Below are 17,696 nucleotides of genomic sequence, written 5' to 3'. Positions count from 1 at the left end.
TGCGATGTGTAAACATCGCCACTGGGGGGACAAAGGTGGCCGGCGTGGTGCCGGCCAACCGACCCCTCGTGTGCCGTGCGGTCTTTCATAGGTGCCTGCTAACAGCACTTTCCCCAACAGGCTGTGAAGGCTATCGGGGGATCTTTGTATTTATCTTCATTGGCGTGCGCAATAATGCACGGCTGGCTGGTGTTGCGAATGCGGGACGGTGCCGGCTGCAGGTCGGTCAATGGAATCTATCGCATTGGGCTCTTCGCACTCAAGGACATTGCAATGAGCACGGAGCTGACCTACGACTACAACTTCCACACCTTTACCGCAGAAAGCCAGGTGCTGCATTCGAATGAACCCCCCCCGTGTTTTATTTTTTATATTTGTTCGTCAAAGCCCCATGTCGGGCCAAAACTGGAACGGCCAAGAATAAGTCAGCTTGGCGATTTGCTGCATTTTTTTGGAGTAGCGGAGACGCCCCGCCAAATTTTTTTGTTGCCGTTGTTGCCAAAAAAAAAATAAGGAAAAGAAATGAGCGTTTTGTCGAGATGTGAACAGGCGCAAAGTGTCTCCACGTTCATGGAGTGGTGCTCATTTGTGTTGGCAGCCTCGAACCAGTGGGAAAAAAAAATCCACATTTCTGCAGCAGGCTCCAGAATTCACCCCTAAATAAACAAACAGTTGTTTATTTCCCATAAAGTGATAACTAATTGTATCACCCCCCCCTCCCGCCCCCCACGGGAGATTAAATTAAAGATGCCAACATTTCGAAGTCGTATATTCATATCGGTATTAATCTCTGTAACTTACAGGCCCGACAACTCTCGGTAAACGTATCCACGTCGTAAATAATCGCTGTTGATGTGCATTATTCAACGCATGTATTCTACTTAATTAATATGGATTCAAATTTTGATTTAAAGCTTTCGTGACTGCAGGGATTCATATTCTTGGTTCTTTCAGTAAAGTCACGTAGAAGGGAAATAATAAAATAATACAAAAATAAAACTATATCACGTAGAAGGGAAATAATAAAAAAAATACAAAGATAAAATATATATTTGTTTTATTTTATTATTTCCCTTCTACGTGACTTTGCCGAAAGAACCAAGAATATAATATTGATTCATTAATTGTGTTCTTATCTGTTAGCTGTGTGTGTATATATATAAAACATACAAGGTGCTGTCCATCATGCGCTGTAGATCCCACATGGTGTGTTGAAGGAAACCACGCACAACACCAACAATGCAGCTCTTGCCAAGGATATGTATGAAAGATTGCCGCCCTTCCTCAAGTAACAACATTTTGGCCCTCAAATGTCAAAAATCAACGTCGAATACAAACCGAAATCTAACAGAAGTGTGACTCGCGTTCCATGGGTAGATTCTTCCGGAAGATGGGTTCCACGATTGATTAATGTTTAAAGCCAACGTTTGAGCATGACGTCATTGTCCCTGAAGCCATGCATATGGTTTAGACGCAGTGACGTTTCCCTATGCATAGGGCTGAGTAATGCCGTAATGATGTCATCGCGCTTAACGCTGACTCCTCATGCAATGCATACAGGGGGGGGGTACAAAGGTTTCGGGCGGCGATAGTACTCTCCACAAATCTGAAACGCTGGCCGGTGTGGTGATTATTGGAGTGAACCGTGCGTCGGAAATGTGAATGTAGATTTTTTTTTTTAAACAAGTACTGTGCTTAAAAAAATAACATTCGGTAATGGCGCCGGGCCCCGTTGTTTATCCCCACAGCGGCCCTGCCTGTGCGGTTCCCCAAACTGCCGCAACGTCATCGGCGGGAGGAGCCAGCGGGCATGTCAGGCCGGGCGGCTGGGCCACGGCAGGGCCCACCAGCGCAAGGCCAAGCACAGGCTCAAGAAGCTGGTGGGTGGAGTCATGGCCAAAAAATTACGATAAATATATAAATGTATAGTCTCCATTGAGCTCTCCCGCCTGGTATTAAAGTGGCAATGCACCAGCATTGGTTCGAGCAAGCCCGACTCTGCTGGTGAGACACTGCATGTCACAACCACTCCAGAGTTTGACCCAATGCTGCTGAAAGATATTTAATGCCTTGCTTATACACTTTCATTTACTTTTTTTATTATTGTAGGGTTTTTCTGGAACTCAGTAGTTACTATGAGGTAACCATTCATGTGCCTATCCAAAAATGGTCATCAGAAAAAGAAAAGGCTTAATTCTCATCAGGCCCCATGGTGTAAACAAGTGCAGTCTCCAACTTTTCTTATCCACTCCATATCTCTTGTTGGCCTCTTTATTTATGTGCTAACAAGAAGAGACATTGCCTAAAATGTCGCCTATGATATATTATTATTATCGTAATGAAGTGACTTCAGAAGTATTTCCACGATAACAGCTTCCTGGGCCATTTTACTCCCTCTGAGAGTGTCTCTCAAAAACATGGCTTTGACAACACAATTTAAATGTGATTGTTGTGGGGGGACAAGCGAACGTTTATGTATTATTTTTTGTAAAGGAAATCTCTCGGGGTGCAATCGGGCTGCCCCCTATAGTCTCGTCAGATCCCTCTCGAAAGTGAGCCTTGCGATCGATGGCCAGGTCCGTGCTCCAGGAGCGCTGTCCGCCACGTGATTTGTCCGCGCTGCGGCACTCCCGCGGCAGGTGCGTCGCTAATTGAGGCGACCGCAGATCGGGCGTGGGGGAAAAAAACCGAAGAGATTTTATCGTCTTTATCTTTTCGGTAAAGCGACCAGCACCTGGCATGACTGACTGACGAACGATTTTGAAAGAGATATAGCCAGACCAGAGAGGGCATTGCGTCGCACTGAAAGCTTCGCGCAATACCCACGTGGGTTGGTGTCACTACAAGTGTGTACATTTTTTTACATTTATGTTTAAAGTGGGTAGCCGAGGGTCTCTGGAGTCATACAACCAAGCTGGCACTGCTAAGACCCTGTTCTAGACTCCTGTGGTTGAACTGGGTTATCAGGTGTAGTGAATTTATGGTCTCAGCTTGGTTACCAATATTTTTGTTTTAGTTCCGTGATGTCGCCTTCCACTGATCATTCTATAGCATTGTGCGATGCACTACTCTGAGTTCCGAACTGATATTTCTGACATGTCAGTACATAATGCCAATGTCACAATTAGATTAAACTTGGGGGGGGGGGGATTTTTTTTTCCGTAATGTTTAACAATTGAATAATTGTTCTGTCACCATCCATGCCCGGGGCAGCTGCGATCAAGCCCCGAGAGGCAGGCATCCGAAGATGCCTCCAGCCAGGTGGCCGATCTTTGGCCGATGCAAGCGAAGCCTCTCTCGGACAAAGAGAAGTAAGGCTCGAGTCTGATCGATGCATTGATGCTACGTCGTTACACGCCCACTCACCGCTGCCTCTTGGTGTGTCATTCAAGCTCCCTAATTTAATTTACCACTTTGTGTAATGGCAGGCACATGTTTAATTAACGCCCTCCGTAACATTCCTCCGGGGATCGGTAATGGGATTGTATTGCGTGTCAATTTTATTGGAGCGCACAGCATCCAGCCGGCAAAGGGGGCCCCTCCTTCTGTCACGATCGCCCATCATTCCCTCCTTTGCCCTGCTTTGTTCAACCTCCTTGAACGTCTGCCTCGCAATTAAATGCGTCCGTCGCGTTACGACCTGAGGGGGACCTTGAGCCACGCGCGCGCCATTTGCCTCAACGGCAACGTCTGTCGCCACCCAACGATCGAGATCCGTTCGACCGGCCGTCAGCCAAGGGAGGCCTACAAGTCCAACAACAACAAAGAATGCGAGGCGCCAAAATTCCCCAGTGTGTCACTAGGGAAAGGGTTTTGTTAGTCGGGCGACCAACAAGACGAAACGAGAAAATAAACAAAGAGTTGCCGTGGCCGCTGTGGCCTCGAGCCGCAGAGCCAGATCGTCTCTGGCTGTCGGCCGAACGCCGCGGAAAAAGTTAAGATAATTTGTCAAAGTCGAAGTGAAAACCAGGCGAGCCTTTTCGTGCCTAATCTGGAGTCGTCCTCCCAACCCGTGTGGGATCACGTTATTACGCTCAATTCAAATATAAAAACAAGCAGCCCACACGCTCGCCAGGGGCTGTGTCCTTGGCGCTCACGCCGATACGTGGCATAATGTATTAAATAAATAAACCCGCCAGAAACGCTGAAGAAGATAAACGCTCGCTAGTTTACGAGTTCGCTAGTTCACGCACATCTACATCCTGACTGAGGTCCGCATTCTGAGTGGCTTATCGTGAGATTGTAAAAGCACGCAACTCTGTTAAATACATCTATATGCAGTGAGATAATGACACCAGTGAAGATGAGGGTGACAAAGGTGGTGGTGGTGGATGAATGAAGGTGATGATAATTGTGCCGATGAACGCCCTCACTCGGCCCCTATCTTTTTCGCTGTTCGTAAACTTGTGCGGGCGGCCCTTTTGTTGATCCACTGCCAGATGAGGGCCTCCCCGTGTCGCGTGGATCAGGATGAGGATCTTATTGCTCTCCAGCAGTGAGGTGGCCAGGTGCTTCAGGGGCTAACACCAGGTCGGAGCAATGAACAGGAATTGCTGAGATCCAGCATTCAAATCCAGATATCAGCCACTGATGATTGAAACCAGGTTCTCAGGTGTCGGGAGTTGGTGGTCTGAGCTCTATCAGCGATCACTGCATTATTTGTAGTGATAGCGATGGAGGTGGTAGCGGAGATAGCGTAGTGATGGTGGTGGTGATGATGATGGTGGTGATGGTGATGATGGTATTGGTTGCGCTGGTGATGGTGGCAGTGGTGGTGGCAGTTGTGGCGGTGTTGGCGGTGGCAGTGATAGTGGTTGTGGAGAGGGGTAGTGTACCTTTTAGCACGCTGAGCTATGAACCCGGCAACCGGAGTTCGATTACCGTTCACGGCCAACACCAGTGACGAATATCTGAACCGGTCCTGGGCCTCCCCTAGGTCGACTCAGCCTAAAATGAGTACCTGGTGCAGCGTGTAAACGTCGTCACCCCCTCATTTACCTTGGCGGCTTCCGTAGGTGCTCGCTAACAGCACTTTCCACAAAGTCTGTGAAGGCTATACGGGGGATCTTTGTCTTTGGTGGCAGCGGTGAAGGCTGTGGTGGTTGCAGTTTGTCTCTGTCCCTGGTGCTGTGCCAGGAGCTTCGTGCAGAAGCGCGGCCTCTTCCTTTTGCGGAGCTGGTGGAGAACGCGGCGGCAGCGGGAGGCGGCGGTGAACAGGAAACGGGCGACTGCTCTCTCCGGCAAGACATGCATTGTCGTCCCGGCAGCCACAGGTCAGGGCAGACCACTCACCCACACCGCCTTGCTCCACCCACCCACTTCACTCACACCGCCTTGCTCCACCCACGTCTCTCACACCCACTACACCCACCCACGTCTCTCACACCCACTGCACCCATGCACAGCCGGAAAGCTCACCGTGTGCACTACGCTTCACCCCACCCCTACCCCCCCAGCAGTTTGATGAATCTTCACGATTTTGGGTATTCCTTCGACGTAACGGTTTTCTTTTTTTGTCGCATTTGTACCAACTCCTTTATAGCGTGTGTCACTTTTTCCTCATTGTCCAGTTTTGTTCGAAGCTATAGCCTAAGTTCAACTTTGTGATTAACCATTCGTGTGTCATTTGCACAAATCGTGAGTTAATCGATTGCCATGCGCAGGGATTCGAAGTGCGTATCAGTGAGTCGCTGCAGGCCCCCAACTCACTGCATCTCCCCCTCATGCAGCCCCTCAGTGGAAACATCTCCGTCGTGAATGATGACGCTCAGCCATTGCTGCGATTCCACATTCCTTTGCTGGGGTCAAGCTTCTCCGTAGAGAACTGCTTTCTGTGTTGAGCACGGTTGGCTACGTAGGGTGGGCAAGAAGTTCTAAATACATTCATAGGATGACCACTGTTGGCCTCCTCACAAATATAATAATAATATACAAATAATTTGTTTTTTTAAGTCGCATTTCAACCGTAGAGTCTTCTTCCCGCGAGGATTTCAACACGTGACCTTCCGAGCGCGTACGTGACGCACACTCCAGCCACGGAGCCACCCGGCCGGGATAAAACTTATCTGTTATTCAATTTCGGGTCTCACGGCGTTCCAGCGGCTATTGATAATGCAACACGGCGCGTTTCAAGTTGCACTTGCATTGCAGACGCCGCCAGTGCCTCCTGACAATCAATCGCGAGGAGCCACGCGGGCGAATTAACATAAAAACACAACACGCGGTTGCCCTGCCTTTGCACTTCCCGAGACCTTTCTCCGGAAGCACGATGCCCTTTAATAATTTAGCCCTTATGAGCCATGTTAGGGTCATCCTGGTTCAAGAATATTGCATGAAACCCATTAAAATGTAAATTCGCTTAAATTACATTTGCCCGAAGTGCTTTACTGAAGTCTGATCGTGTCGTACAGGCACGACGGAATTGTTTGCTGTAAAAAAAGTATTGGGAGGTTTAATCGGTTACAGCTGTTGTATTTTAGATAAACTGGAACAAACACGTCCATTTAAATTCCCAACGCTGCAGCGGGAGGTAGCGTAATAACGCTTCACACGGACGTGCGCGCGCACCCACACACTCGCTTGCCCTCGCGCACGCCATGCAGGCACGCGGCGCGCGATGGTCTGGGGGACCGGAATCGCAAGCCTCAACGACGACTCGATGGTGGTTGCGATAACGCACCGCATGGCCGCCCGCCCCCCCACCCCGCCACCCTATGATCGCGCCGAGCGACGTCGCCGGATGGTCGTTACCAAAACTCCGGCGAGCAATGGGGGTGGCGTCTCGGTCAGCGGAGCGCGATCGGCTTCACGAGCGCGGGGGTAGAGGTTTGTGGGTCGTGTGCCAAGGACAGCCGACGGGTCTCATTGCCTACCCCCCCCCCCCCACGGCCTGAGCTCGGGTAACCACTCTGAAAAAAGAGCTTGATCGCTCATCAGATTCCTACGGTATAAATAAAGATTCTGATTCCGGAAAGCATGCCACTTTTCCTGAGACCAAATTACCCCGAGTACTCGGTGTTGTAGGCTTAGGTTACGAATTGACAAGGATATGGCAGTACAGCAGTGGCGAGATTTCAATGTTATCCCCTCGTTTGTGTTGGGTTTCTCTGGCTTCTCCCAGTCTCATCCCAAACTCGCATAAATCTTCTCGGCTAAAACTGCGAATGCAGTAGGTCGCTCTTGAAAAAAACCGTTTTGACGGTCAGCGAGATTCTCCTGGGTAAATGAAGGGAATTATTTTCATTACCATTTTATATATATATCGTGCTTTGCACTGGGCCTTAACTCGCCATCTTTCCAGATGCTTTACCGATCCCTGACGTGAAGTTCACTGCGGGAAGCAATTGGAAATGTGAAATTTACATGTGAACACTTTTGAATGCACATGCTATTCTTTTCTCCTCTCGTAATATTGAGTCGTAGGCTGATTTAAAATGTTAAAATGATAAATGTATCAATGGCTGCTCATGGAAAACTGTTCATGTCTTATTTAAACAAAACAAATCTCTACAGTTGCTCCCAGTAATCCAACTAACAAGTCACTCACTCTGTCTGCCCTTTCTCTTTGTGCTCTGAAGAAGGGCGTTTGCCTGAAATGTCAGCCTACTATATGTTGTTTTCTGTCGTAAGTTATAGACAAAGTGATGAGTTATCGTCCTTTGGTTTGTTCCTGTACACCACCACAGCCGAAGAAATAAACAAACGATTATTTCTTCGTCTTTTAAAGTTTCGTATCTATTTTCTCCTTCAGGTAAACATTCTCAAAGTTGCATTTGTTGTTTTGCAATCGATATTAACCACCATCGCTTTTCCACCACTTGGATTTTTTGGCACGGAACAGAATCAGGATCTTTATTTATCCTGGAGAAATCCGATGAGCTATGAAGCACTTTTTCACAGATATTCATTAGTGGCAGGTCAGAAAGTTGCAACAACAAACGGTACAAAAAACCGATAGGAGTGCAAAGTATAGAAAAGGCAAGCAAATCACTAAAAAGAAATACGTTAAAGTGATCAAATATAGACGTTCAAATTGCATAAATGCACCAATTGCCAAGCTTGGTCAAGGCAACAGCAGAACAGGGACAACTTTTGCCGTACGCGACGGGAGAACGCGCACGCGACGGGGGAACGCGCACGCGACGGGGGAACGTGCACGCGACGGGGGAACGCGCACGCGACGGGGAAACGCGCACGCGACGGGGGAACGCGCACGCGACGGGGGAACGCGCACGCGACGGGGAAACGCGCACGCGACGGGGGAACGCGCACGCGACGGGGAAACGCGCACGCGACGGGGGAACGCGCACGCGACGGGGGAACGCGCACGCGACGGGGGAACGCGCACGCGACGGGGGAACGCGCACGCGACGGGGGAACGCGCACGCGACGGGGAAACGCGCACGCGACGGGGGAACTCGCGCGATGCGAGCGTGCCGTCCCATTAATGGCGGGAAATGACGAATGGCGCGAGCCGACAAGCGCACACTCCACCAGCGGCACCCCCCGCGTCGCCACGATAGCGGCAGCTTGAGCCGTCACCTCTCACACCGCTTTGACAAACGACTGTTTTGACTCGGCCAATATTGACCGTGTCGCGGCCGCCACCGTGCACGTCATCCGTGGAGCGCTCCCCGCGGGGAACAAGGGGATACTTCTCACCTTTGTTCGATTGCACGACGCTGTGATAGATGCCAACTAAATACGTGGCCTCGCAAAGGAAGGACCTTTGAGACCCGTCCGGCTTTTCTGTGGGGCTTCTGCCCTTAACTTTTGTTCGAGTTAATCTCGGATGTAAAGCCACGTCGTCCAACTTGCGGGGAGCGCTTAACCTACCGTTTGCAGGTCACGGAGGCCACAGCTAGGCCCCCTTTAAAGGATTTAGTGTCAGCCTGCTAATGTGTCCCCGGCTTGGATGCGTCATAAATACTGCTACTGCCCAGGTCAAAAGGAGAGAAGTTTACACCGCCAGATCCTGTCGTCTGTCATCCATCACTTTCCCGCGCCGCGACTGTTGTGGCCAGGGCCGGTCTTGGCTTAAAAATTAACCTCCTTCCCTCGCTCGCAGCCTTCAGGAGGATAACTTTGTTATGTTCATAAAAAAACACCTGCTTTGAAAAGTGTTTTTTTGTGAGACGTGTGGCTGTTCCAATTTAGTGGCATTTTCACACGGATATTGCTTTTCTCGGCATATCGATGCAGACGTAATGGGAATGTAATTTATTCGTCCAGAGAAACCTTGCCAATTTTCAAGCGCCGGCGAGGGTCATGTCATTGGGATGTTCGCTCAGTCGCGTTTTAAGGAGTGTTTTGCGCGTGCATAAGGAAATAGATTCAAGCACCCACTTGCTGTCCTTACTACTCTTCTGGCCATCTCGCAAGCCTGGCGAGGTTTCGGAGTCTCCCAAACACAGGGTGTCCATGAAGTCCCGATCTATTTTATTGAACTAATGGTACCTTTGTGTATTTCTTTGCAGAACCCTATGAATAGGAATGTACAAGAACGCGTGATGGTAGTAAGACTTGCAATAAGACGGGGCTCCTTGTCATTACGCAAACATCATTCGGGGGCACCTTAACGAACGTTTTACAAATCGCTGGATTGGACGCAGCGGCAACAGGCCGTGGACGGCTCCATCTACGGATTTAACGCCTTGGGATTTCTTCGCATGGGGCCTCATCAAGTCAGAGGTGTATCAAACGAGACTTACAGATCTGCAAGATTTACGAGATCGTATAGGGGCGGCAGTTGTAAAAATAACTCCACAAATGCTGCAAAATGTGTTCCGCAATGCAGCTGACAGATTTGTGCTGTGCAGAGATATTGATGGTGCTCATGTAAAATCCAATGCTTAAGTGCTATTAATACATATACCTCTGATTATATAATTGCATAATTTGTCCCTAAATTACTTGGATTCAATTAAATAGATAAGGATTTCATGGACACCCTGTATACAGAAAAAAATAACCCCCCCCCACCCATATAGCCTTAACAGACTGTTGGGGCAAGTGCTGTTAGCGAGCCCCTGTATTAGGGTGGTTGATGTAAACGGTGAGCATCAATGCCCCGTGATCGGCAACAGACAGGACAGAGGTTGTATTAAACTGCTGAGGCTCATTGATGGCTCTTAGCTGCCCACAGAGTGTCGAGTGACAGGGATGAACGTCTCTCTTAACACCTCCTGGGGCAACGTTCACTTGAGGAGTTCACGCACCACAGACGAGCACATCCTTTACCATCGCTGTCTGCCAGGGGTCAGGAAACCAGACAAGCTGAGAAGGCCGATCCAGCAAGTGAGCACCTCCCCTCATTCCTCCCAACGGATCCCTGTTAAAGCCACCGGCTTGAAATGCGTCCAATACCCGTGCAACTTTGCGTTCATGTTATTTATTGTTGCGTGCATTGTGCGGGCAGTTACTTCATTTTTCTTTTTCTTACAGATATAAATTTCAGCCCTTTGTATGTTTTGGCCACATGCTCGTTGCATAAAAATCGAGGGCAGATTTATTATCATTGGAATTTTCATTCTTGGATACATTTGCCTTCCCAGTTGTGTATCTCTCCCACTCTGCGTTGTATTTTGTTCATCCCAAAGAAAATGTGTGCACATGCTGGAATACAATGGCAAATATCCCCCATATAGTCTGAGATACTGTTAGGGCAAGTGTTGTTTGCGAGCACCTGAGGGCCTACACGGAACACAAAAAAATGAGTGGCCAGCACCACGCCCAGCTGTACTCGTCTCCCTAGCGCTGATGTTTATATATCACACCAGGTACTCATTTATGGCTGAGTCAATCTAGGGGTGGTCCAGGACCGCTTCGGATAATCGTCACTGGTGTTGGGCCCTGAGCGGGAATCTGACTCGGGTCGCCGGTGTTCGTGGCGCAGCGCGCTAACCACTGTGCCACCGCTCCTTCGCATGCACGCACGGGAAATGTCAAAGTGCGCGCCGATCTGCTTGGGCCCACCCAAAAAAAAACTACGGCAGCTAAAAAAACACGACTTGAAGAATGCGGTCCAGGACGCGGAGAGCCGAGTGAAAAACGGCATACGCTTTTGCACCGGGCTTAAAATATACCTTGCCGAGAGAGGAGCGTGACAGTACAAAGAGACTTTGTGAAGGGGGAACACATTTGCCAGGCTTGGCTTGTCACCAGTGGGGGTCACAAAAGAATGCGTGTCACAGTGTCGCCGAGTGGCTCACGTGGCTCATAGAGAGGGGAAATACTGACCTGATCATTACTGAGATTGTGGGTTAAATTCCAGGTTTTAACTGCCCATGCATAAAATCAGGTTCTAAGCACAATCACCAATGACTACACACACACACGCACAAAATAACCTTCATGCGCATTCAGTTTTCACTAGAGTTTCAATATTCCAGCTTTGAGAACTAAACAGTTTTATTGCTATGCAATGGACACCTTCAGCAGGTCATGTGAAAATCTGCTACCCACCCCTATTATGGATAGGAAGTAATTGACTTCAAAAGTCAAGGTCAAGGGGTCATCATGGCCCGGTAACTTGCCCTCCTCGGAATTAGTTCTGCGATGTCATCTTCCAGAGGCCGTTCTCTAACATGAGGTGATGAATGGCGATGGTACTTTGCTTGATGGACGACGATGTTTTCTCTACTTTTTTCGAAAGAGTGCTGACGTGTGAGAATAGCGCACGCGCGTCACAGTAATTGCAAGAATGAAATGGACGAGAAGAAGGGGAGGAATCAGAGGAAAGAAAATAAACGTATACAAATGTGCGGCATCGAGGGTGACATTAAACAAGACGGGGCCAGCATGGTGCCACGTCGAGATGTCGTGCCTTTTGTTGTTGTCGTGACAATAAGGGGAGCCGATTTTTATCTGGGGCAGGTGACATGGCCTGCACTCCCCTCGTGGTCCCGCTGTCCTCGGGGGAGAGCGTTTCATCATCGCGGCGTGCGGGCTCCCTGTGTGCCTTGTCATCGCGTCGAAAACTGTCAAACCGAAATATATATATTTTTTAAACTAAATCTAAAAAAATTACGGAAAATGTTCCCACACACGCGCACGCGCTTGCGCGGCAACTTGACGTCAAGACGGCTCGGTTGCCGATGTCAGGGCTTGCGATAAAACGCCGCGAATCCTCTCTCTCTCTCTCCCGGGTGATCAAAGGCGGCCCGGTCGGCGCCGCATGTCGTACGTGACGTTCCCCCACGCCGAGCATGCGGGGCTCTCGCCACCTGCGTCCGCCCCTAGGCGATCGCGAGCCGCGAGGAGGTTGCCTGATTTTATTTACATTCCCAAGGTGCGAGCGGTTAGTGTGGTGTGTTCTAGCGGTTTAGAAGTTTTTTTTTTACTTTTTCATCCCACGCAAATCTCTGGAATTGCGCTGAATGCCGGCACAAAGGGAGGCGTGTGTTGTGGCTTGCTCAGAACTAACAAGTTCAACGCTGTCAAGCCGCAGTTTGACATGTGGTCATAAGTGTGTTTGTACTACGGTTATGACCGCACGGTATATTACAGTGCTGTGTGTGTGTTCATAACATCGAAGAGAGCGTTCGGTATTGAACTCAACTCGTCTAAAGAAAATGTGGAATTATTTCTTCCCTGTTCAACTCTGCAAAAATAAACTTTTGTTATTTTAGAACATTTTATGAAGCAATATACATACTTTATGTACTTTGTAGTGCCGTAATATAACTTTGAAAAGAATTGGAGCAAACACAAATTCCGGCCCCCCACTCCTAAAAAACCCCCCTACCCACTAACACAGCACCAAGTGGAAAAAGTCGAGTCTTGCCAGACAATCTTAGCAGGGCAAAGAAATGGACGTTGCTTTGTTTGTGAGCGCATATTGCCGTGAATTAAGTTCTTGGAAATTATGCGCGCGCGTGCCAACTTTTCCGAGCTTATTTTTTTCAGTCTTATTCACCGAACTGTGCCAGAGCGTTGCCAAAAACATATTTCACATCTTCTTGGCGTCCGTTCTTGGCAATGCCACGCACAGAGTTATGGCAATGTTCACGTGTGGCACGTGATTAGATAAAGTCAAACGGAGGCAGATCGTATCTCTTGATGTAGTCCAACATCCTCGTTGGAACCGAGCCGATGCACACGTGCGCGCATGCACGCACGTGTGCACCTGCGCATTTGCATGGGCCTCCATGCGCTCGTCCGCAGACTTTCGTCTTGGCAGCTCGCGTGCGTGCACGTGCGTGCGTGTATGGGGAGCGGTGGTCTAGTGGATAGCGCACTGCACTACGAACCTGGCCAGCCGAGTTCAATTCACACTCACGACCAATATCAGTGGCAATTATTTGAACTCGCCCTGGGCCTCCCCTAGATGTTATCTCCCTTGCCTCGTATGCAGGAGGTCATGGGTTTGATGCCTGACGCCTGTATATAAAGAGTTTGCGTGTTCTCCCCGTGGTCGCGTGGATTTTTCTCCGGGTCCTCCGGTTTTGTCCCTCGACATTTAGAAACATGCTTTTCGAGTATTTGGCTGCTGTAAATTTTCACATGATAAGCGACTTCGTTGAGCTATCATTTGTAGCCAGATCACTTTTGAAAAAGAGCTGCATAGCTCAGTGGGCTTTACCTGATCAAATGTAATGTTTTTATTTATTGATTGCTTGAGTATCTGCTGTGGTGTGTAAACATTAGCATGAGTGAGACAAAAGCGGCCGGGCGTGATACTGACCACCCCCCCCCCCCCCCCCCGCTATGTGCCGTGCCGTTCTTAACAGTCTGTGAAGGCTAAAACGGGGGATCGTTGTCTTTGTGTCTGCAGAACGGGCGTCCGTCGCCCCACAGAAGCGCCAGCAGGGAGCGGCGGACAGCAGAGTCGAAACGCCGGCGCCTGACGTGGTGCGAGCGATCAACGCGATGTTCTCCACCCTGACGTCTCGATCAGGTGAGCGGAGCGCGGCAGCAGTGCCACGCGGTCTGTGGGAGCCAGGCGCACGGCTCCACCTCGTCATGCTCGCGGCAGGGTGCAGTTTTCCCTCGTTCTTTCACGAGCTTGCCCTCCACGATTTTGGCTGTCCGCGAATCGCATCTGGAACTCTGCCGCGACTGCATCGAGAGAGAGAGAAATAAAGTGATGAGATAAAGTGATGAGAGAGAATGTGATGTGAGAAAGTGATGAGATCATCGTTATTGCATCCTTCTACTGCACAGCATTATTATAATTTAAAAGTACATGAATGTGTGTGTGACAATGTGTGACGTCACTAATTGTGTGTGACAATGTGTGACGTCACTGACTGTGTGTGACAATGTATGACGTCACTGACTGTGTGTGACAATGTATGACGTCACTGACTGTGTGTGACAATGTGTGACGTCACTGACTGTGTGACAATGTGTGACGTCACTGACTTTCTAGATTTGAAGCTTTCGTGACTGCAAGGATTCATACTCTTTGGTTTTTTCGGTAAAGTCACGTAGGTTAAAAGAAAACAAATAAATTAAATCACGACGTTTCGGAGGCAACAAAAGCTTCCGTCTTCAGGTGAAACCGTCACAGCAAAATTGCTGTATCAAGTAAAAAATTGCTGTGACGGTTTCACCTGAAGACGGAAGCTCGTGTTGCCTCCGAAACGTCGTGATTTAATTTATTTGTTTTCTTTTAACACTGACTGTGTGTAACAATGTGAGACACCGCTGACTGCGGTGGTGACGGTGACTTTTCCGACGTCCCAAATCTGAAAATTGCCCAGAAATAAAAATGACAACAACAAAAAGAGAAAAAAAACCCAGTACAGTAGCTGCCTCCACTCTACTCAGATTGCGAAGGTCTCTGGTGGGTCAGCGAACTCTCGCTCGGTCAAATAAAGGGCATCGATCGGCTGGGTAAACGGCAAGCGGAGTGGCGAGGCAAGGAGAATCATTCTTTTTCTTTTACCAGGTAAGGCCCACTGAGCTTATAGAGCTCTTTGTCAGAGGCGACCTGGCTATTACAAAGAAGTGGCTTATCACGTGGAAATTGTATCGCTGCCAAATGACTCTAAACACATGATGTTGATTCTAAATGTGGAGGGAAAAACCGGGAAGACCTGGAGAAAAATCCACGCGGCCACGGGGAGAGAGAGAGGGACACCGCAAACTCCAAATACACAGCAGGCGTCAGGGTCGGGATCGAAACCACGACTTCCCGTATACCAGGCGAGGTAGTTAACATCTCGCTCCCCCCCTTCCCTGCTCCCTCCGCGGGGTCGGTGGCGGCGTTCGGTCGCCCCCAACGCCGCCGGGGAACGTGAGCACCCGTGCGTTTGGTCACCGAGCGACACGGCGTTCGCCGCTCAGGGCTCTGAACTCGATCGCACGACGTTGAATTTCCATTGCGACGGGAGGCCCTCTCCATCCCGCGGGTTGGCCAAGGCTGGGAGGCACGGACGTCGGAGCGTTAAGTACGGGATAACAGTGGCTTTTGCTCCACCGCCCTCTGCTGTCAATGTAACCCTTTTGCGACCTGTTTTATATTAAGTCCTCCCGTCAACTCCTGTAGGTTTTATTACCATTTTGTTGTTGTTAAAATGGCTGTTGCTGTCAGCAGATCTGAGACGGTCAATGTTCGTCTCGCGTCGTTATTCCTCCAATTACATTTTTTGGGAAAAATCTCCAATGTTGTTCCGGATGACGGTGGCGAAAGAGCGACTGCTTCAAGCGACTCCCCTGGCAATGTGTGCATCGTTCCTTCCTGCAATGTTCAGCACAGCTCTCTCTCAGTGGGGCCTCACGGCCGAAGGGTCTTCTTATTTGAAGGAACTCCCAACGCAGGGGCCGACAAAATCGAGGGAAAGGGAAGAAAGAGTCACGCACGTGCCTGCATTCCGTAACGCTTCCTCAGCGTGTTTGTTCACGGAAGTATTTAATTAGAGGTGGTAGTAGTAGTAGTAATAATAACGGTAGCGCTCGCATCGGCCGCACGGTGAGCAGTATGACCGCACGCTGCGATGAGACAGCAGGGCTCAGCGCCTTGGCCGAAGGAGCGGGATGCCGTGCCCGGTCATTTTAGCGCTGGTCTTTTTTTTTTGTCCGCGCTTTGGGTTAACCCTCATGGATCAATTTGGCTGGATTCATCTCGAAGTGGCAGCACGACTTCATAGCAACGTTTCGTTCGTATCGGATGATCTTTAAAAGAGCTATGATGACCCCAATTTACAGATGGCGAGGCAGACGGACGGACGGACAGAGAGTTATAGAGAGGCAATGAGAGGCAATGCATAAATGCTTTTAATCTTTGTTAGAAACCAAAGAAATGTCGATCAGGGCGACATAATAGCACAGGGGCGGGGAAGGTATGACCCAGCCGCGGCCAGGTTACGACACCGCGTGGGTTGTGCCTATTCATTAACGGCGCAAACCCACAATAGGCAAATAGGATTAAGTAAGTTCATTAGGCTTAGGCAGCCCTCTTTTATTGGATTCCTCTCGTGGCCAGATCATCCAGGGATTTCATCAAGTATCAAGGCCGTAATTGCCGTGGCTTTGCTGGTAAATTGTCTCTCGCGGGTGTGAGAGATTGCGTGGAAATTTGATAGAGGGATCAGCGAAGGGCTTGCGTGGGATGTTGATGCGTGTGACCGAGCCGGGGATATTAGAGCAAAGGCAAGAAGAAGAAGAAACACCACCGCAAACGGAGAATTACATTTTCTTTTATAAACGCTCTCCCACCAACGCGACCGCAAACCACCGTGCAAAGCGGCGGCACTCGTGGGATGGTGCAACGCCACGTGGGCAAACGTATTGCGAGCTGGACTCGGTGCCCGGCTTTCGGAGGCAGCGCTTGATACTAAGCCTGTGGTAAGGTTTCCTAACCCTCGGCCCACCCTGCACCTGATGGTTTAGTATCGCGATTTGGTGTCGCGATTCGATTCAATTCAAGAGCCTCTCTGTTTTTTTGGTTTGCCACGTTGGTACCATCTCATTTGTATTATTTGTTTTCTTTTTGTCTTGGGTGGGGGGGTTGTCTTTTTTCTGTCTCATCTGTTCTGTTAGACCAAGGGTAGCAGTAGCGAAGAATCCAAATCAATACACGCAACGCACGATTTCGAGCACGAATCGTTCGGCATGAGAATTTATTTTCAATCGATGAATTTAATCATCGTTACTTGCCTAGTCGATGCGGGCTCCTACCCTGGACACGGGCAGCCCAGCGTTCACCTCTTCTCCCCCAACACACACACCCGCATCACCATCACCATGCCTCCTTTCAGCTCCACCACTGTGGCACCATGCGCGCGCGCGCGTGTCAGAGTGTCTACAACAAGAGCCACGCGACAGCTGCTGCTCACCGCTTTAAATGTCAGCGACGTCACAAAGTGCTCGTGCCAGAGTAAGTGCACTTCGATTCTGTGCGGAGTACCGAAGGCTCGCTGGCACGAGGTCACAGGGACGGACCGAGCTGCCGTGGCTCAACAGACCGGAGTGACTGACAGGAGCACGACCTGCTCTCCCCGCCGTGGTGCCAGCCCGTCGCCGCGTTTTATCCGCCCAATGCCCCGCTCATTGTTTTGAGCTGAGAGTGGCGCTCCTGAGTAGCTGCGCGTCCGGGCACACACGCACACACGCGCTCGAGATATGCCGGTCGTGGCGGCAACACGCATTGAGCGTCCGGTACTTTTCGCGACGAGGAGTTGGCAGAACGCGTGTATTTGTGATTCCCAAAATCCACTCGGCTGTTGAGTTGGCCAGGAGATGGCAGTACA

At 49.7% G+C, this 17,696-nt stretch overlaps 1 protein-coding gene across 5 annotated transcripts in view; it reads left to right on the top strand.

Annotated features, from left to right (window-relative positions):
* The window catches only part of LOC144935421 (histone-lysine N-methyltransferase ASH1L-like), a 106,879-nt gene that overhangs the window by 73,233 nt on the left and 15,950 nt on the right, over positions 1-17,696 (top strand). For all 5 annotated transcript variants that reach the window (XM_078862035.1, XM_078862036.1, XM_078862037.1 and 2 more), the window contains exons 12-16: positions 222-330; positions 1,749-1,880; positions 3,214-3,311; positions 5,137-5,273; positions 13,775-13,897. In XM_078862035.1, the coding sequence (XP_078718161.1) occupies positions 222-330; positions 1,749-1,880; positions 3,214-3,311; positions 5,137-5,273; positions 13,775-13,897 (599 nt within the window). The remainder of the gene's footprint in view (positions 1-221; positions 331-1,748; positions 1,881-3,213; positions 3,312-5,136; positions 5,274-13,774; positions 13,898-17,696) is intronic.

Source organism: Lampetra fluviatilis, chromosome 13 (genome assembly GCF_964198595.1).
Source record: "Lampetra fluviatilis chromosome 13, kcLamFluv1.1, whole genome shotgun sequence".
NCBI lineage: Eukaryota > Metazoa > Chordata > Hyperoartia > Petromyzontiformes > Petromyzontidae > Lampetra > Lampetra fluviatilis.
This window is presented reverse-complemented; position numbering and strand designations above follow the sequence as displayed.